Source organism: Sturnus vulgaris, chromosome 16 (genome assembly GCF_052056855.1).
Source record: "Sturnus vulgaris isolate bStuVul1 chromosome 16, bStuVul1.hap1, whole genome shotgun sequence".
NCBI lineage: Eukaryota > Metazoa > Chordata > Aves > Passeriformes > Sturnidae > Sturnus > Sturnus vulgaris.
Window position 1 is genome coordinate 8309609 of NC_142258.1, and position 21471 is coordinate 8331079.

At 43.1% G+C, this 21471-nt stretch overlaps 1 protein-coding gene and 1 long non-coding RNA gene across 3 annotated transcripts in view; one reads left to right on the top strand and one right to left on the bottom strand.

Moving 5' to 3' along the window:
* XYLT1 (xylosyltransferase 1) overlaps positions 1–21471 on the bottom strand; it is a 177892-nt gene that overhangs the window by 8449 nt on the left and 147972 nt on the right. For both annotated transcript variants that reach the window (XM_088174415.1, XM_014895403.2), the window contains 4 exons: positions 19463–19639; positions 16639–16901; positions 12426–12621; positions 6977–7310 (listed from right to left, as the gene is read on the bottom strand). In XM_088174415.1, coding sequence (XP_088030541.1) covers positions 6977–7310; positions 12426–12621; positions 16639–16901; positions 19463–19639 — 970 coding nt within the window. The remainder of the gene's footprint in view (positions 1–6976; positions 7311–12425; positions 12622–16638; positions 16902–19462; positions 19640–21471) is intronic.
* On the top strand, positions 729–7837 carry LOC148221902 (uncharacterized). The gene is made up of 3 exons (XR_015807231.1): positions 729–1797; positions 2342–3967; positions 7585–7837. It is a non-coding gene; the product is annotated as an uncharacterized LOC148221902 (long non-coding RNA).

Consider the following 21471-nt stretch of genomic DNA (forward strand, 5'->3'; position numbering starts at 1 on the left):
TCCAGTCTCACTGGGAAAGTATTCTCTCGTGACAGTTATATTCCCAAGCTCCTGGGCAGAACAGTAGATCACAGTCATTCCCTAATGACACTTTGCATTGTGGCTGCTTTCCTTACCTTTCTATCTCAGCAAAACACAGTACAATACCCCAGATTTGCAATATTGCAGTAAAAATCAGTATCAGGCTGTGACAATCCTTTCAGAAACCTAATCTGGACACTGTGGGTCAGGCTGCCCCTGTCAAAGGTCAGCTCACTTCTGAGAGTTTGAGTGCACCAAGCTGCTGCTTATAAAATCAGGACGGGACCCTCCAAAAATTCACCAAGTGCCTGCTGGGAGCAAATTTCCAACCCTTTCTTTCCGCTCTCAGCTGCCTTCCCCAGCATCCTCACTCTGGCAGCACAGAGGATATGTTCAGCTCTGCCAACAGACACACTGTCTAGAAGAGAAAATGGGCCCATTCAGGCTACTCCAGGCAAGGAAAGCCACCGCACTCCGTGAGCGTCAGAGGCCAGGAATTACATATTCATGGCTGCAATTCCTTCCACATGTCCTTGCTGCTTGTGCTGCAGCCTGACACTGAGTCCTTTCTTCCATGCAGAGGACAGTATCTCAGGTGCTGGAAATAAATCCATGTATTTATTTAGAAGGAAAAAGGGACGTTTAATTGGAGCTTTGCTGTTACATTTGCAAAGTCTTTAATGCCAAATACTGTGCAAGTCCGTTACTTCGAATCCCCAATTAAAGTGGTTCAGCACATGCCCATCACCATTATACATCATTTAACTGTTCCTGCATTTATCTAAAACCCTCTTTTTATTTTAAAAGGTAGATATCCACAATAACCTGGAGTCAAAATGAGTTCAATCTGTGCATATGTGTCAGGAATGTGCTCTGCCAGAGCACTGCAGTTTAAGAAATAGAACAAGTACACATGATTAAATTTCCTCCTTTGGAAGCAATTAAATATGGAAGACTGTTTGTAAACATATTAATTAAATAGGAACATTCTGAGTAAAAATTCCCAAATAAATAAGAGTTGGCATTACTAGCAGGATCATCTGATTGAAACAGGCAATTCAGCGAGCTTGTTGAATCAAAGCCTGTTGTGCATGTGTTCGGAGCATGGAACAAGAGAGATCTTTATTCAGACAAGAAACAGGATGAAATGGAACTTGCTGTTTTCTCTGGCTCAGCCTCGTATGTGTCCCAGGCCTCAGGACTTGGTGGATTATCAGAACTGGAAAGGATGAAACCTGCAGAAACTGCAGGATTGTGCTGAGCAAAGCAGCAGAATGTTGAGGGCTACCACTGCCCACAGTGAAAGGTGCTGCTGCAGTCAAGACACACAGAGAACCCTGACCTGGTACTGGTGGGGACTGCCTGCCCTACCAGAACAGCACCCCAGGCTGCGTGTCAGCACATCCTTGAAAGGAAAAGCTGGGTAACAGCAACCTGAGTGCAGAGCCGCATGTACTCATCAGCAGGAAATGCTGGGAACTGGACTCAGAATCCTCTCCTGGAGCCTCCAAGTCTTTGCTAAACAGTTCACAGCAGAAAGCAGGGAGGATGCTGCTCATCTGAGCAATGGCAGATGGGCTGTTCCTCTTTGCATTAAAGGAAAAATGACAGAGAATCATGACTCCATAATTTACTGAGCTGGTACAGAAGAGAGACAGTGGGGCTCCCAAGCCCTGATATGCTGTCAAAAAGAAGGCTGGAGCTACTGGGTGTGCTCTTGAAGCACTGATACTTCAGTCAAGTGTCACGAGGAAGAGCTCCTAAAAAATAATGAAGGTAAGGCTTGCCTCTAAATGTTTTGACATTTAAATATGTATGGTTAGCACAAACAACTCAAAATTAGCTGAATTGCAGACATTAAGTCAGACTTTTTTTGACGGCCCTTTGACTTCAGGAGGAAGTGTAACAATGTAAAATTTATTCCTCTGACCTGAAAATATAACATTAAAAAACTTGGTTATTTTTGAAACCTATTTTTATTTGCTCCTCAGTCACATGTGAGGACATATTTCTCAATTGACTCTTCTTGGTCTAACTTCTTTGAATTAAACACACAGCCTATAACCAGCCACACAGGCTGGGATTTCAGCCTTTTTGTGTGGGTTTGTTCATCATTTTGCAGTAAAAGCAAATTAGTTTAGACAGAGAGTGGGCTAAGGAATGAAAAATGTGGTTAGCTTGGTACACATTAAGGCGCTAGACCTGTGGGTTTTTTAAAGCAACACAGAACATACAGTTTTATTTCTTTACTTGAATTGTGTTAAAGCCCTCTGGCAAAGAGGTAATTTTTTATTGACATTTTGTTTGTTTTCTCTTGCAGCAAACAAGACAGTGCTGCATTTGCTCATTGTGGAGCTAATCGACTCCTTGTCAGCTGGATCTGAACTAAATTTCAAAGCAAATCTCTGTCTTCAGGGTTTTTCTCAGAATGATGATTCCAGGGCATGTCTGCTCTTCTGCAGTCGTGTGCCTGCCTGCTGCTGTTACTGTGTTTATCAAGAACATGTCATGTTACCTCTGGTTAATTTAAAGAAATCACAGCAGTTCTGACACAAGTTGCCACCCACTTTATAATCCTATAGATGCAATTAGAATTGATTGAGCCACTGCAAGCAACCAAGGGCAAAACAAAGGTTTCCCAGTATCTGCTAATTGAGATGATCTATAAATATGGATTAGGTTAAAAGGCCATTGAGGTTCCTGAGTGCATCGTCCATGTCTGCTAATGCTGTCAGCCCTCCAAAGGGGTGGCTGCAGTTTGGGGGCATAGGGACCAGGCACTGGTATTTCAGGCTCCATGGGAGCAGCAAAGATCAGCAGCCCCATGTCCAGGACATGCCATCAAGCTGGGAACAGAACGGGAAAGGTCTCTCTTAAAGCAAAAAAGGAGGTTGCACTTTCTCACTTCTCTCCTTGCTTGAAGGAGGAAGGGCTTTTAATGCATTCATTTATTTATATTCCAGGGTTTACTCTCATCTTGAGGTTTTGGGGCTTTTTCTGCCCCAGAGGTGAACCTGCTACTGTCTCACAATATCCTATTTGGCTTTAATGGAACGGGTACTATCCATTAAACAGATGAAAAGTCATTATTGGCACTCCAGTTGGGAGAGTGCTGGGGAAACTTTGCTGTGAATATAAACTCAAAGTTAAAAACGAAATTGCTTTGGCTTTTTCTCTTCCCCTGACTGTGACTCTGGGAGTCAATCACACTTGGCCTTTTAAAGTGCAGGGAAGGGGGGAAAGTGGGATGAAGGGGATGTAGAGACAACCTCTACTGAATTTGCTGTTTTCTTAGGACTTGAATCTGCTGGGTAGCTTGGATTATAGTCTGTGAGTGCTGGCTAAGTGCTCTGAATGGCACCTGTTGTTTGCTTCTGCCTCTGCAGCCCCTTCACAGGGGAGCTGGACATCTGGCCTTAACTGTCCAACTACTCAAATTCCAGTTGCCTAAGGCTGCCAGCAAAAGTCCCCCATTCCTGTGTGATCTGCCAGTGATCTTACATGGTTCTGCTCCCTGTTTTGTTTCTCCACATCCCATTCCCTCTTTGTCTTGGCACAATTATTCCTAGAGCATCCTGCTGGTCCTTGGCAGCCCTCCTGTGTCTTTACAACAAGCATGGAGTACTTGGCTTTGACACACTCAGCCATATGGTGAGAACCTCAAAATCGTTGTTTAGAAGAATAAACCGGAATCTGTGTGTGCAGAAGGTAGAGGGAAGGAGACTCTGGTGGAGAAAGTGAACCTGATTTCTCCAAATGATTTATCACAAATAAACCTAATTTCCTTTCTTTTCTTTTGTACTTTCTCCAATCAGGCAAATACTTGCAAGCACTCCTGAGCCAGAGTATCTGCTGTAGGCAGAGCTGATCAGTGACACAACTCAAAGCAGAGAAAATAGACACAGATTTGGATGACTGGAGGGGGAAAAGAAGCAGAAAGGAATAGGTAATATTAGATTATAGACTCTCCACTGAAATAGCTTAGGGAGCCATATTTACAGTGGAAATACCCCTAACAGTATCCTCAGTAATTCCATGTAAGATCTGATCTCTCACAGATTCAGGTTTTGAAAAGGTCAATGTTTTTAAAACAATTTACATTCTATCCGTTACTCACATCTGGACACAGCATTAAATAAAGCACTCACCCTTGACTTCCCTTTATGGTTTTACTTGCATGCACAGAATTTAGGCCAAAATTAATAAATAAATGGAAATAGAAAAATGAATAAATGAGTGGCATATGCTGTTTTTATAAACTGCTAAACAGAACATCTTTGCTGGCAGCTGTCCCATGATTATTTTTTTATTTTGAATGCAATTATGAATTCTGAGAGTCATGATACAGGAATGAATGTGTTTTACTTTGATTATTCAAAAGAAGAGCCAGTGGCTCCCTTCATGATGCTGGAAAACCAAAACAACTTTTCCTTGTTGTGCTCTGGGCAGAAGTGATGTGTAGATAAACAATGATTTAGGAAATACAGAGATTGTTGTCATCCCCATGCTCTCAGGATACAAGATGTTAGTGGCTGCTGCCAGTTTTGTGCTAATGCTTTTTAGAATGGCAAAAGCAAATTGCACACAAGATCATGGAGAGATTTTTATGTCTGTAACTTTGTGGACTCCACTTTCTGTATCTGAAATGGATATGACAGAGGGGGCAGAACCATTATTGAGGAAATGACATGCAAAGTGCTATGAAATGTATCAGTCCAGAGCAATCTTTCTGACAAGACTTGTTTTTTTTAAATCAGGGCAGGGGAGGGCAGGGTGGGACTTGGTTGTGGTGGTGCTGAGCCAGGATGGTTAGAAAAAGGAAAATTTTAAAGAAATCCCTAATAAAACATATTCCCCTCTTCTACTGACAACTTCTGGCTAAGTCTGATGTATTCTGGTTTTATTTTCAATGTTAAGAAAATAATACTATTCCTTCACTTTAGAAGATTCTTGGCAGGTTTTGCGTTGTTTACAAGAAATTATATTAGAAGTTTTAATTCTTCTGTCATACTCTCAAAATGCCTTTATTTGGCAGGGGAAAATGTATTTAAAGAATAAAGTGGTGACAAACTGACGAAAAGCTGGAAATCAAAGCTAAATGATGACTGCCTGCACAGAGCACAAAAGTGTCACTGAGATAGAAAGCCTTAAAAAAACAAATAGGAATTTGCATTGTAAATACAATTCTAAATACAGTGCAATGTCACTACCTGCCCCTGTAATTAACTTTCTTCTCTATCTCCAAGCCTGAGCCATCTACAGATTACACATCACATCATCAGTAGCAAATCACTCCTGAGACTTTCTTCCTAGACAGTATTGTTCCCAAGATTTCTGTTTCATTCCTGTAGTAAATTCTAGTTACCATATGAATAAACAGGCTTTTTAACAAAAAATGTGAGCCTAGTGTATCAATGGACAATATAGAATAACAACAGAATTTCAGTGGAATTATTCCAGATTCAGAGTTTGGACCAAAGGGAGTTTTGCCCTTACACCACGAAGCGTGGGCTTTTTTCTGAAGTCTAACACATGCTTACCTGTCCATGGGGTTCTCACATTGTAGGAAAAAGCAGCAAGGTTGCTGGCTACATGCCACGCTTTCCATTCAATTTATGCCTTAAATGTTAAATTACCAAAGAACATGGAATTCATTAATTTCCAGCAGACAAGTTGATAGCAGCTGCATTCAGAAGCAGGCTGCCTCAAACTCTGAAAATGTATCGCTTCTACACATGGTGTCTGTTCACAATTTATCATTGCCTATTAGTTATTAACAGCAGTGGGTTGGAGGTGGTTTAGTTTCTGCCTAAGAAACGATGCCACCAAATGCTAGCAGCAGAAATCTAAGTTCACTCTTGTGCTGGAAATGTGTGGAATCAAACTCCTGTTGAGTGAGATAAGGGCTGCATTAGCTCTCAGCAGTTGTCTGCTGGTGTTTGCATTACAGAAGCAGCACGTTATGCTGGAAGGTAAATGCCTGACTCAGTTTATTTGCTGCCTTGTCAGGAAGAAGAACTTCTGAAAACTTAATAGGATCATTCATGTATCTAGCAAATTTAAGATGTCTAAAGTTATGAATATTAATACTGGGCAGATGGAAGCACTTGAGCACTTTAAGAAGAACGGTAAAGACATTCAGAGCAACAAGCTTGTTTTGATCTTAGTGAATAAAAAAACAGGTGTGGCTGTAAAATGTTCCCTCTTCTCCCAGCACAGTGTCCTGGGCACTGGCTGCAGACCCAAGCACTTGGATGATGGTTGTGCCATGCAAATATGGGAGCCTGCAGAGCCTGGCAGTCCCAGAATGGCATCTGTATTTGGATGGCTCAGGGCTACTGTGGCAAGGAAGAAAACAGTTTCTTTCTAAAATCTGTCAGTGTGTGTCTGGTCCCAGGACTGTATTTGTAGATATTTCTGTAACACAGCTGCTTGGCAAGTACTGAGCCAGCATAAGGCAAAAGTGAATGCCTAGACCTGAAAATATGTCAGGTGAGCTCTGGCCTTGGGTAATTTTGTCTAATCCAGCATTTTATAAATTAATGCTTTTATTGTTGAACACACAGGCTTTGTTAAGAAAACAGTTTAAACACATGTAAGTCTCTAAGAGGAAACATGAATGAAAAGCAGCACAGAAAGGTCAATTTTTCTTTCAATTTCTAAATGATGGCTTTTACGATAGCTGTTAGGTTATTGAGAGTCTGAAGTTCTCTGGATTCTGAACTGTGCATAATTTAAAGATACAAACAGTCTTTTGTTCAAAGTGGCTGTGTTTTACCAACTGGATACAGACACCTCCACTTGTCTTTGTGCAAAGGTTTCCTCTGACTTAGTAGCTATAAAATCCCTTTCTTTAGTCATTTTCCAATACAGTGCTACTTAATTTTTTAGCAGCATTTACAGAGAATACAGAAAAAATATCTATATTATTCCTGTAGCAAACAATAAAACTTACCTTGTTTGATAGGCTGCTGATTTGAGAAGGTGAGAGGAGTAACGAGGAATTTGGTTTCAGCTACCTGTACCCAGTGGTGCAGAATTTTTATTGTCCAGACACCAGGTCGTAGGGGCAAATTCAGAGGTGGTTTGTAGTGAGTAAACTCGGCACTGGATTCAATAAGAATATCATATGTTGCTGCAATTACATTAATGGGATCCACCCAGATGACAGTGACGGTGACATTGGGGCCTTTGCCCCATTTCTGCATCCCAACTGGCTCATCTGTTGGCCCAAGGAGCCCGCCAAAATTCCGGAAAAGCCTTTCCTTGGCGTCCCACTCGGTGCCAATCTGAAATGAAAGAACACAGTGCTGGTAGCATCATCTCTGTAAGCACCTGAGACTCTTATGGCAAATAAGGGCTCTCAAGAGACACAAGCATGTTTCCCATATCACATGAATGATACATACATACAAAAGCAACATGACCTAAGATCATAATGCATACACAAATTGTGAGGCAAGCAAGAAGGCTTGCTTTTGTGCTCCCTTTTTCATTGATAAAAATAAAATTCATTTTAAGAGTGACACAACAGGTGATAGCAGCTCTCTCTTCCCTCCACAGAAGCAGTCAACAAGGGACCAAGTCTAGTGGCTGAACACAGCCTATGCACAGAAAAAAAAAAGTGATCCATCATCTCCTGGGTCATGAAAATGTATTACACACTTGAGAGATGGCCCCTGCAGTAGAGACCTGCCCAGCTGCTGCTAAGACCAGGGAAGACACTTTGGCTGCTGACTTCAGGACAAGTCACATCGGGTCCTTTACTACAACCCACCCATGAGATGCTGTCTCCTTGCACTCCCTTCCTGCCTCATGTGGGAATTTATTTCTTGTAAACTCTTACTGTCATAACAGTGACGTTGTTTTTAATTTATTCACTAACAGTAAACCAGCTGATTCACAATCTAGTGTCAATATTTAATTGATCTTTCTTTTTCCTAGCAGCTTTCATGTTCCAGTGAATTATATGAATTTCAATGGTTCATCCATAACCTGAGGGATGACACAAACTTCCAAGCTGTTGCCACTAACACTTGTGCACTACTGAAAACGGCATCTCTGACCAGACAGCACGGAAATGGAAAAACTGCCTTTCCTGTGGCTGCAGGACTGAGGGCTGCACTTCTGCTTTTGGAGGCAGTGCCCACCTCAGGTGTCTCAGGAGGTCCTGTCCCTGTAAGGTCAAATCAAGTGTGACCAATATCAAACACAAAAAGACATGAGGGACATCATATGAGGTGAAGAACAGGGCAGCCCTGGCTCCTTTAGGCAAGCAGACATCTGATGTCCTTCCTTGGAGACACACACAAATGTTCTGGTATGAAACCCCTCAAAGTCCTTCTGGTCTTCTTTTGCCCTACTCTCCAAACTGTGCAGATGACCAGAGTTTATTTGTTCCCTGTACAGAAAGCCTCTATGGGTGACCTCTGCAAACCCATGCACACACAGGCAGGATCCCCACTTTCAAAAATATATGTGGATATTGCAGATTTTCCCCACACAGAACTGTCCTTGTCCCTAAGCTTCACCTCACAAGGGCATGGTCAGAACCTGCTTTCCTGAAAGCATAAGAAATAATTGCAGCTCATTTGCTTCACAGATTTTTCTTCTAGATTTCATTTCACTTCATGAGAATAAATGATTCCAATATAATGCCTAAATCCCCCCAGATCCCCAAAACATAATGATTACCTGACACCTATTACCTGTACTGGAAACTGTCCAGTCTCCAGTCTCTTCTAAATAAATCCCTATGGTTGGCAGACAAATTACAGGAGGACTGCAAGCAAAAAGCTACAAGGTCAGTAAAATAAAACCCTACCATCCTAAATCCATCTGTCATCACACAAATTCTTCCTACTGGGCTATGACACTGCAGAGTATAAGACAAAATGAGCCTTCCACTACTCTGCAATCAACACAGCATTTCTGGTATTTCAGAGGTATTTCACCCAGCACACCAGCTAATCAAACCAGACAGCACAGCCCAGATATCAGACCCAAGCATCAAATGCCTCGAGGAGCTGTCAGTGTGTGCTCTCCTGACAAGACTGACTGAATATGTATGGAAATAAGCTAAGAAAGAAAATTTCCTAACCAGACCTTATTATCTACTCTGCCAACTTCACTGAGGTGCAGCCATATCACACCTACCACAGCTCAAGGGACCTGGAAATAATAAAGTCACAACATGTGAACAAATCTACACCCTCCTGGGTAAAGAAAAGTCTGTAAGGAAGCTCCTTCTACTACATTCAATATTACTTACTAAAGAACTCATTGCAGAAAACTTACTTCATCCTCAAAAATTAAAAATTCACTCCTGACATCCAACTATTTCCCCTCTTTTTAGTTTCTCATCCCTGAGAAAATAAATCAGAAAGTTACAGTCCCCTTGCTCCAACCTCCAGGTGACACTGCTCCACACCAGGCTGCACAAAAGACGTTGAGATGTGTTCACATGCATAAAGGTTTATCAGACTGCTCTGTGGAAGAGCTAAAGCTGCTTTTGGGGAAAAACCGTAACACAATTGTTGTCTGGTTGTTAAGCTTTGTGCAGGTGTGGGTTCCCTAAAGCAAACCAAAAGTTACAGCCAAAGGGCAGGGGAAGAGGGGAGGGAAGGACAGGTTCTCCTGGATCCCTGTGTGCTCCAGGGCTCACACCAAGGCTCCACAGGCACCTCGGGGAGGGAAAGGCAGGGAGCTGCACACTCTGCTCATGGGATCTGCCCTTTATGTCTGGTTTCCAGCTGGGGACATACTTCCCCATGATGCACAGCTTGCAGTACCAGCTGTTTTTAGAAGCACAGTATTTTATAGGGAATTTTACTTAAAGCACTGGTTAGAGGTTTACAACCCTTGAACTTTACACAGCTGAGTTCCCAGTACTGAGATATCTGATTTTACAGGGGAAGAGATACTACAGCCCCATAATAAGTCTCACAGCTCTTTAAAACACTGTGAGTAGGCTTTCACTTTCAAAGAGAATACACCAAGTATGGGATGGAATCAAGCAGTAATGAATATCTGATAAATTATGAAGGGATGTGGCACAGAAACTGACATTTTCCACATCATTATTTTAATCACCTTTATTTTGGTTTTCAAGAGCTAGCACTGTGCACGGAGTATGCTTGGAAAATGGGAAATCTCTCATTGGCTCAAAACTTCTGTTTCTATCTCTGTTTGAACCCAAGATAAAATTTTCCCAAGATAAATTATACCCTGATTATGGGTTCGTGTCTCATTGCTCACCACAAACAGGACCATTAGGTTCACACAATGCACACTAATTGCCTGCCACCTAGTTTATTTTATTCTCTGTGATGAATCACGAGTCTTAACAAGACCAGAAACTTAGTGTTCAGCTGCTAGACAGTGTGCTGAGACTTTTAGTTGTGTGCAGCAAATCAATCCCCTGCCCTCCACGGAGAAGCTGCCTGAACCCAGGCTGGCAGGACACATAGTGTGTGCATTGTGCACGAGCCAATTTTAGGAGGTGTGGGAGTTCCATGCTTGGAAATCATCTCTCTTGGATTTCCTGTAAGTTTATTTGATTTGCCTCAGCCTGCAGGAGCTGTGTGCCATTGAAAGGCTGTCATTAACTCCCCCAGCTGTGGGGCAGCCCAGCTGGAGATGGTTTCCCACTTGTCTTTCCAGGGTGTGGGGAGAAATCTGCTCCTTGGGAAGCACAGTCTGAGAGGAGCAGAGGGCAGGAGACATCCCATCATCTCTGCTGCAATCCCAGTTGTGCAGCAGGGTCACAAATACACTCGGGAGCACATTCAATGCAGCATTTTTGTGTGCTCTTTCTGCTGGCCCCAGTGGTGAGAGCTGGGACAGAGGAGAAAGTTCCCAGCGAAAATAGCCCCATTCAGTTTTAAATTCCTGCCAGATCATGGGGTGAAAGTTGCTGAAGAACAAGCAGTTCTATGTCCCAATAAGCAAAAAATCTTAATTTTATTTTCTGTGAATATTGATGCTTCCATCTTAGCTAATCTGCTAAGTTTGTTTTCCATATGCTAGACCTTGACAAAGTAGTGGCATGTTAATAAGCAGTAGCAGATCAGAGCTTTCCAGCCACACCAAGGCTGAAGAAGTTAATGCTGGATTTATAGCATGCTAATGGAGAGAATTATTTGGCTCAGAGGCAGAGATCCCTGCAGGGCAAGGGAAGGCAGAAAGTAAAAAAAAAAACAAAACAAAAATCCCCAAACAATTAAAAAAATTAAATTATTTACTTATTACTATTACTCCTGGTCTTTGAAAATGACTCATCTATGAAAGAAGAGGACAATTAAAGAGGTTAGGTGAGGAAAATATAATGGAAACAAGTAAGCAGACACCAAAACTCTTTTTGTTGAGTTTCAAATAGAATAAAATGTTTCCTTATGCTCAAAAAAGCTCGCCAGTGATTAAATTGTTAAAAGTACTAAATAAGCAGCAGAAATACTCCTACAAATCACAAGAATTGGAGCTTGTATGAACATTCATCACTGCATGAAATGGCAGGCCTACCATCCGACACCTTGATAAATGAAACACACTTTCCATCCATCTCTTTAATGGCACATTAGTGTCATGGATTTGCCATGCACACCAAAACACTGAATCCCACCTAGGCATTTCTTAATTGTCCAAGAAGATGGTAATTTATGGACTTAGCCATAATGACTGGAACACATTTCTTCAATCAATTTTACAGCTTAATTGAAATTTGCAGCTTAACAAGAAAAATCATGAAATTAACTGCTCAGACAGTTGTATCTTTGAAACAGAACACAGATGTCAGGTCCTATTAGTGGTCAACTTTCCTGATATATATTAGGTTGACTTTTTTATACTCTGTGACAGACACTGGGACAAATTTCTAGAAAAATAACAGGATTTGTGGGAAATCTCAGCCCCTGCTGTGATAATTTTCTCTTTTGTGTTACAACATCAATATTCTGCTCACATGTGATATCAGTACCTGACTACCACTAATTTTATGAGGTTTTTTCAGCGTACTCTTGAGAGACACATTTAAACATGTCACCACTTACATCTGGAACTGCAGAAAAATGGCATTTTCCCCAGGAGCCTTTCACAGCACTTGCAACAAACATGGTGGCAAAACTTTTAAGTTACTTTTAAATTAATGAGCCCTTTTGAAAACAACTAAAGCCTTCCATTTGTTTTTAAAACAGAAGGGAGTAAGCACATTCAGATTAATGTAAGAAATGAGAGCTGACCACAGATCTAAACTGCTAGCAGTATTTCGTCCTATGATGAGGATGTACACTATGTTAGAACGCCACTCTCAGCTCAAATTTACATGGAAATACAGTTTCCAAAGGCTGCTGATTTAGTGTTCACTCTTGTGATGTCAGAGGTGTGCTTGGGTGGCTACAAACACTCACCTCTGAGAACTGCAACCTCCCAAAATCGCTCGGTGGACTTGCAATCTTGAAGACTTTCTTGGGCATCACCCACGTTTCCAGAGTTTCCAGTTTACTGACAGCCAGGTTGGTTGCATGGTGCCTGATCAGAAAGCCTTGGAAACGGTCAGCAAGGAAGTAAAGGTGGATGGAAACTGGATGGCCCATGGGGTAATATCTGTAAAACAGCACATGCTCATCAGTTACACAAGAGAGACATGAAATCTCCATTTACTTGGAGCTAATGGCTTAAGAAGCATTCATTTCAGCTAGAAAATCCACCACTGTACATTAAGAGATTTCAAATGTGTTCATGACTCATTATCAAATACTCTTAAGCTGTTCCGATTACCCCGAAATATAAAAATATGCTACAAAGAATATAGGCTCATTAATCCCATATCCACTGCTGGAGGCTCTTCAGGAGATCCTTCTGTGTGCTAGAGAGCTCCTCTCCCTCACCACCTCTCCAGAGACACACACACATTGTTAGGGTGCAGCACCGTTTGCTTGGATAAACTGCAGGAAAAAGGATGCCCCAGGATTGTGCCTGTGCTCCAGAGCTGCCTTTCCTGCCCCTGCAGAGTCAGTCCCTGTCGGGACAGGACAGCAGGGAGTGCTGTGTGACCAGGCACTGACCCCTGGGCACCCTCCATTCCCAAACCCCTTTCCCAAGGACAGGGCTCTGCAGGGTGGCACTGCAGCAAAGAACAGGAGCTCATCCCCATTTTAGGTCTTCTTCTTTTAGGAAAAAAATCTTCATAGTATTTAGAGACTTGAGATTGCTTTTGCTGTGATTTTTTGAGTCACAATAAAGAAAAACAAAAAACAACAAAAAAAAAAAACACCCCAAAACCCCCAAAAACCCAAAACACCCTGAAAAAGGGTCAAACAACTGGGCCAAACCAGTCATTGAGAGATCTGGAAGACTTCAGTTGTAGTTGAGATTTAAAGATTGTAGTCACAGCTTCAAATAATTAAAATGTATGGCTGATTGTCTGCTATGGCCTCAGAAACATCTGTAACAATGTCTGGGTACATATGGATGCATAAATAATTAAAAATGTGTTATTCATAGCTCAGAAATCAAATATTTTTCTACTTTACAGCAGTGATATTAACTGCAAAATAAGTTAAACCAACCAGCATCACACCTCCCCAGTAAGTCAGCTAAGCCTGACTCCTCAGGCTTGTTATCACAATTCAAGGATGAGCATTAAGGATGAGCACCAAGGAGGACTTTCCATTGCACGAGGTCAGCAACACCCAGAGCTGGAGAAATCAACATAAGAAGACAGAGCCTGCACTGATGGACTGAGCAAAAACACTGCAAAGCTACGCAGCCAATGCCAGCAACAATCTGACTTCTGTTCTGAGCACTAAGACCTCCTGTTTTATATGTGTGCAGCAGCAAATATTTACAATATCCTTGAAATAGTCTGAGTAAATTGCCTCTTGGCAGCAGAGAGTAAAAACGCCTAGAGATGGAAGAAATGAATTAAATCTCAATCACACATTAATGTCGCTCCCACGGAAGATGCTGACACTCCATCTCCTTTGGTACACGAGCAGTGTGTGGGGGCACGGCTTGGTGAGGCTGTGGGCTGGCCCTCGTTAGGGCAGCGTGCAAGGGAGCTGCTCTTACAAACATCCCCCGGGCCGCTGTGGGTGCCAGCACGGGCCTGACCCCAAGGGGGATCCGAGCGGGAGCCGCTTCCCTCGCAGCATGAGCCGGGGCTGAGTGCAGCATCAGCCGACCCGGGCTGTGCTCAGCCCCACTGTCAACGTGCTCAGCCCAAATACACACTTCCACTACTGACCAGACATGCAAAATGACGACAGGGAAAGGGGAGAGGTAGAGGTGCAAACACCCAGAAGGACGGTGCACTATCAAAAGAGAAGAGATGCGAATCACAAGCCTGAAGATCATCTCTCTTTCTCTGATCTGAACTGGATGCTGACTCACAGTGTCTTGAGGGGGCTCAGGAAAGTATGAAAACGAAGCCTCTGCTCCGTTTCACTGTTTGCAATTCCTTCCTGCACTGTTTCATGAGGCTCCAGCCTGCTGTAAAGGAGATGTGCTTTATCCTGGAGACAGCTGCAGTCACGGTGTTCCTATCTATAATCTGAGCAAGCTTGAAAAGCACCTTGAGTTCCTGTGCAATGGAAAGTTCCTCAGAAACAAAAGTGATAATTGATATAAATCAGCATCAGAACCCTGGCAAAAGGAGTGAGAACAAAAGCAATTGTCAAATTACTTCAGTACTGCTTATACATAGCCCCCATCCTCTTTGCTGGCTTCACTCTACAGGACAAATGACCCAGGACTTCCTTAGGTCTGCCTTTATTTCATATAAGGAAGGCATGCTACTAGTGATTATTTCTATCTAATTGTTATTGATCTTTCATTGCTTTGCACCAGTAACCTTCACTGACAAAACTCTAATAGGAATCTGGAGCACTTATTGCCACATCTTTCTAAATGGGACATTGCTCAGCACTTCCATGACTAATTTAGGAAGGTCAAGGCACATTTGGTTCCCCCTCAGGAACACAAGAGGGGCAATGTCCATCCATCAAAGCACATGGAGCATCTTCAGTGTTTGCTGACTTAGGCTCTATGTGTTTTCTATTAGGATAAAAAAGGGCAGGCTCCAGAAATACATTCTGAAGAAGGAATTAAGAGATGGTAAAGTAAGACTTTAAAAGATGAACCCTCTCTGTTTTGAATCTAAACAGCTGCAGATGTGTTTGCAGGCAGCAAACAGGTACCATGAAGAGAGCCTTTTCTGTGCAAGTCTAACTTCAGGACTTCTTCTTTCAAATCCCTTTTAGACTTAATTCTTCTTAGCCAGGCTTAGAGGTGAAAAAGGAATCTAAAATATAAGGGGAATCTCGTTTTAAAGAATAAGGACTTTTATTGAGATTTATGTATCTATCTATCTATATATAGATATATAAACACCTACATATGTTTTATGTTTTTGATGCTAATAGATCTTACCAGTTGCAGCACACTTGGCACAGAGAGCTGCACCAAGCAGGCAAACTGAGCCAAGCAAGCTCTCTGTACTCCATGTGTACTCCCAGGGGAACAAACAAGCAAGGACCATTAACCTGCCTGTGCTCAGATTTGTTCTGAAATCCTGTCCTCTGCTTTTGGTAAGCATAATAGAGGTGAACACGACCTCTGCTGCAATCACAGGAGGGTTTAGGAGCTGAGGCTATAATGCACTTGCTGAAATTAATCAAGGGAAACGCAGCAGTGGGGGTAGCACTGCCCAACTGGATCCTGTCAGTCTTCATCAGGCTGGAGAGGAGCTCCTTAAAAGTGCAGCAAACAGGTCACATAATGTCAACCCGGAATAGCCAGAGCTTTATTATGGACATAAATACTCCTGGAAATAAGCACTGTGCACTTGCAGCTGCCTGGCCCCGCTGGTGGCCGTAGGCTCCAGCCAGCACAGCCGAGCAGAGGGAGCCTCCCCAGAGCCTGGCAGTGCCTGTGACCCCTGATGTTGGGAGGGATAAGAATTTGACAGGAAGGTCTCACAGATACGTGTGTATAACAGAAAGATCTTTGAATGTAGAATCTGAAGAAGGAATATAAATGATAGCAAGTTTTGATATAGAAGAAAAGAATTGCTGAGCCAGCCTTACTGGGTGACTAGAAGGCAAAGAAAAAATTAGTTGGAAGGGGCTTTTATGACTTAGAGCAAAGGATAAATCCACCTCAAACAAAAGATGATTTTACCAAGCAAAAAGATTTTCACAGACAAACAAGAAAGCCAATGTTGCAAGTAGAGAAAAGATCTCAGAATTTTCCACTGCAAGAAAACTGAAAAACAACTTCTAGCTTAAATTGTAACATACTAACTTTTTGTGATTGGAAAATAGTAATATGAATATGGTAATGTTAGTAGTTATGATGGGCTATAGGTAATAGTAGAGGTATTGATTGGTTGTCACGTTTTGAGATGCTCTGCAATGAAAAGTATATAATGCATTGTAAGCAGAACTAGAGAAGCTTCAGACAAACCCATAGCTGTGGCTGGAAAGGCTGTGGGCTGGGCTCTTGTCACCCACGACCTGTGAACTGCTGTATGATCTGGATACAATAATCAGCATTTTAAAGAGCTGACCGGAGCCCTGCATCCCTCATTTGGGCTCTGAGCAGCGAGCAGGCAGCACTGACCGGCAGCTGTTGTCCCCAGCGGCGTGGAAGGAGCTCTCGGCGCGGCGCAGGCCCAGCCGGGAGAAGGAGTGGAACATGGTGAGGGCCACGTCGCTCAGGGCGCCCAGCCCGTCGGGCTCCTCGTACACGTTCTCCCAGTAGGAGCGCAGCCCCGGCGTGCCCGGAGGGTAATTCCCGTACAGGTAATAGTCCAGCTGCCCAATGATCTCCTGGTTCACCACGGCCTCAAACTTGCGGGCGAAGAACGTTGGCCTGGCAGTCTGCTGTTGGGATAGGACAGGAAAAGACATTGAGGTCACATTGCCAGACTGTTCTAGGCTGCAATATAGGATGTGACCAGAAGTATGGATTCTATCACCATCTGCTGGAACCAGAACTGGTGGGGCAGTGATCCTTATCTCTGTGGGAGATATTCTCTGTTAATGGGCCATGTGTTAAACCAGGTGGGGCAGTGTTCTTTATCTTTTCCACAGCCCATCCTTCCTCCAGGAAGATATTGTCTGTCAATGGGCCATTGAGTCCCACTGCATTGCTGATAAAATTCCATCATCCCATTGGGAGATGCTCCTCCCAGGGGGAGGAGCCAAGCATTTACCACCTAGATAAAAACTGAGATTTGGAACACCAAGGCAGCCTTTCCCCACTGGATTCCAGGGAAAACCAGACCTTTCCAAATCATCACTGGACCTTCAGAGGAAAACTGCACCTTCTGCAGGAGCACTGCTCCACCAGAACCACATCTGTCACTGCAGCAGGACTGCAGCCACCATTTAATGGGACTGATAGCAACACCCTGACTGACTGACAGGGTGTCAGGCTGTATTCTGACTCTGTCAGTGGTTTTCTTTTGTACTATTGCATGTATTCTATTTTTCCTCTTTTTTCCTAATAAATTGTATTTCTAACTTGGAGTCTCTCACTGATTTTGCTTTTAAACCAGCACACAGACACGACACTTTGTCCTAAGCAATGGGATGGAGTTGAGGACATGAACTTTTTCTCACCATGGGCAAAGATGTCTTAAAAGGTCACCTTTGGGACCATTAATTGTTAGGAGTGATGTTAAGATTTAGCTAAAAACTACATAATTACTCAGTGAAAACCCCTTCAGACCAACAGCCAGCCCATGCTGCCTTGCTCAGGAATGCTCTCCAAGAGCAGGAGGGGTGGGGAATGCTCTCCAAACCCCCATGTTAGCCTGGAGACAGTGCAGCACTGGCATGTGTTATGCAATGAGCAAAGCATACTGTGACACTGGGGCTCAGAAGAGACAGAACAGCTTTTTCTGTGTATGGATTTGCTGCTAGAAGATGGTAAGAGGTCTCTGGGAGAGGTGCCATTTGTGGCTGAGGTTTCTCCACTTCTGAGTGGTCCTGCCCACATTTTTTCTCTGCATTTGACACAGTCTTGGGCATATAACTGCTTTATATGCTACTCAACTATCATTAGCTTTCAAAAAGTCTTTGTTTTGCCTTGTTCATATTTGAGCATGGGTCCTGAGGTGCCAAGGAGCTCAAGAGTGCCCCAGATGGTTGGAAAACTCAGTTTTGCTCTGAGACAGTGCATGCTGTGGGCTTTATGATCTCGGCTTTATGATCTTTGTGCCTCCAAGGGAACAGCAAGCCCCAGCCTTCTGGTGCTGTGTGCTCATGTGAGGGCCTCTCTCACCAGAATGTGTCAGAAGCTGCCTTTACATCTATTCTAATTTTGAACTTTCCTTTCCAGCTCGGTTTACCTGACTGTTTTCTGAAATATTGTTGTGGGTTCACAGCCTGGAGCACGTAAGGCTCTGCAGTCTGGCAGTAGTTTTTTAAGATTTGTCATTTATTCTGTGCTGGAGAGCTCCCTGGGATTGGTGTTTAGGGCAGCAGAGCCTCTTTTAGATAACGTCTCATTTGCTCTTTTTGTGAGTGCCTGTGTCACCGACTTCAAGCGTGCCTGGTAGGCAGTACATTACAGTAAAGAAAAGATCTCTGTTTCAGAGCAGTCATCATTCCTGTGCTGTAGGGCAACACATTCCCCATCCCACACAAACATGCTTTATGCAGGGAACCCCGAGGAGCTGGAGGGATGGAATTGCAGATCTGGTGACCTTGAAACAAGCGGCTGTTCATTCTCAACAGAAGATACACAGGCCAGATACAGCCTGGGGACTGAGTGCACCCTGGAGCACAGGACTCGCTCTCACTTCTGCCTTGAGGAAACTATCACAAAGGAACTGATTAAACCTTCTAAGACAGTCCTGCCAAACCTGGGTGATCAGAACCTCATGACTAAGGCTCCCAAAACCATGAGATAAACTTTAATACGATCGTGCTGATGAATATAAAAATGAAAATGGATTTTGCCTTGTGCTATGTAAGTCTCTAGCAAACACACTAATCAACTTCTAAGCTTTTTTAAAAGATGATAAACATTGCTTAACACTGAAAGGCAGGAGTTCTGTGAAATTATGAAAGCACCTGAGCTGGAACATTGGAAAAAACCTTCTGCAATAAACTCACAAGAGTTCCCAAATAATAGTGGTACAGTCAGAGATGTGTCCAGCTTCCCTCCCTTCTAGCACAGCAGATTACCAACGCCAAGGAGTGCAGAGAGTTGCTTTGTGACCTTACCATGCAGTGCTATGTCTCCAGGGCCAAAATATAGGAGAATTTATCTTTCATTCTCCTGAAATTAAGTTCAGAGCTTCTTCACATCTCTTTCTCCACCTGCCTGATGAAGTCAAAGCTTCCCTTCCCTCTCCCTGCTGCAGCCACACATTCAGCCAGCTCTCCAAACCCAGCACAGGGGGAAGAACCTGTCTGCAGGTGTGCTCAGTTACCTGGAACCGGTGGAAGTCTGCTGGTTTGAAGTCATTGGGTGAGCAGCCACACCAGTCCACAATGTGCTTGTACTGACACTTGCAGCCGAGCTTCCTGTTCCAGTTGGTGATGCGCAGGTTGTTATCCACCATGGAGTCACAGAAGGGGCTGTTCTCCAGCACCGTGTGGAAGAAGGACTGCAACAAACACAGAGCACATCACCACACTTAGCTCCTCAAACTTCCATGTTCTCCTTGACTTCAGCTCATGGGTCCAGACATAATGTGGGACCTATTTTCATTTGAAATGACAGAATTAACAAGCTCTATTGTTCTGCCACATATGAAACACATTCTATGTGCCTATATTCCTTAGAGCATGGAAAAATCTCAACACTCTACAGACCCAACCAAACTGTAAGAACACACAGCTGAGGTCCTGCTCCAAAAACTTGGCACAGAATAATTGCACTTCTACAGTGCCCACTTTTGGGCACTGGCAGCCCAAAGGACTCCAGGAAAGACACCTGTGCCAGCAATAGTTTTATTTTTATTTCAGTTGTATGAGCAATTCTAAGAAATGCCCTTTATTTCCCTTCTGTAAGTTACTCCCTGGTCTAACAGATTTAGGACTATTTTTCTGAACAGTGTGCTAATGGCATATTTCAAATTGTATCCCAAAACAATTCTCCAAACCACACCATCACCCTGGCTACTCTGATAAAAATACAGTCTCAGACAGCTCTTCCGTGGGTGTCTATCTCCAGTACTCAGAAATGCATTGCTAGTTGAATGGCTTTGTTCTGAAACACACAGTTCACCCTAGGCATCAAAAGGACATTCTGCCTCCTACATTTACGTCTGAAATTTTAAGTCTGTATTTGTTGACTCATGGCAGCATGGAATTCCTATTGGATAATCCTAATTATATCATCATAATATCAGCAATTACATAAACCATGTGTAATGGGGACTGATACAGCAGGTTAACAGGTCAGTGAAGGCAGGGCCATTTTACAAAACCAGCCATGTATCTTGCAAAGAAAACCTTGTAGAAAAAAGCTATGGAATATCATCAATTTTAGTCCTGCAAGAGACCATTTTTGGAGTAGTGATTTTTCTTTAAAATCAGCAATAGTAAGATCTATAAATAACCAGCATAACATTAGCATGGCTGGCCCCCAAATAATCCCCCTACCCTTTTTAATGTTAAATGACAGCCCAGTGAATATGGATTTTATGCTTGAACTGTTTGGTTAAACCTATAAAGGCATCCATTCTCATTCAAGCGAGAGGGGAAAAAAAACCCTTCCCAATTACCCATTGCCCTGTGTCCTTTTATAGCAATACAGGAATTTCTCTAGATAATGGATGAAAAGGTTATCAGAGTAGAGAAAAAAAGGTGATTTTTAACAGAAACAGGATTAAAATAAGATTATGCAACATGTGTGTGGAATAATAAACCTCTATCAAAAGACAACAATTGCTCTGCTCCACCACAAGCTAACGAACCCTAGATTTGCAAGATCAGTGTCATCCATCCCTCAAAATGTTCAGGAGCCAAGGCAGTTATGGGTTTAAAGGCAGCCATCAGTTCTCCCCTGGGCTGGCTGACTGCTGCAGCCTGTGGAGCAGAACTGGCAAGCCAGGGGAGCAGTGTACCTGCTGGGACAGGTGTAGCACAGGCTGCCAGCCACGGCTCTGAGCTCTCCCTGCAGATAGCACACATTCCTGACACACTGCTGCACGCCAGGCAAAACCCCACACTGCTGTGCATTCCCCTTCTGCATCACTTGCAGCCAGAGCGACTCCTGAGTGATCTAAATGATTTGTGACTGTGCCTTCTAGCTGAGTTTTGAACAGAACAATAAACCTTTGTTTGCAGGGTTTATATTTTTAAAGAAAAGCACTGGATAATAGCAAGGAAAGCTACTTATGAAGACAATTCGCCATCTCTAATATCCTTCAAAAGCTTTGTGCAGGAACAATTTGCAAGCAAAGGGCAGCTGGATTTTTGGTTGTTCACTAGC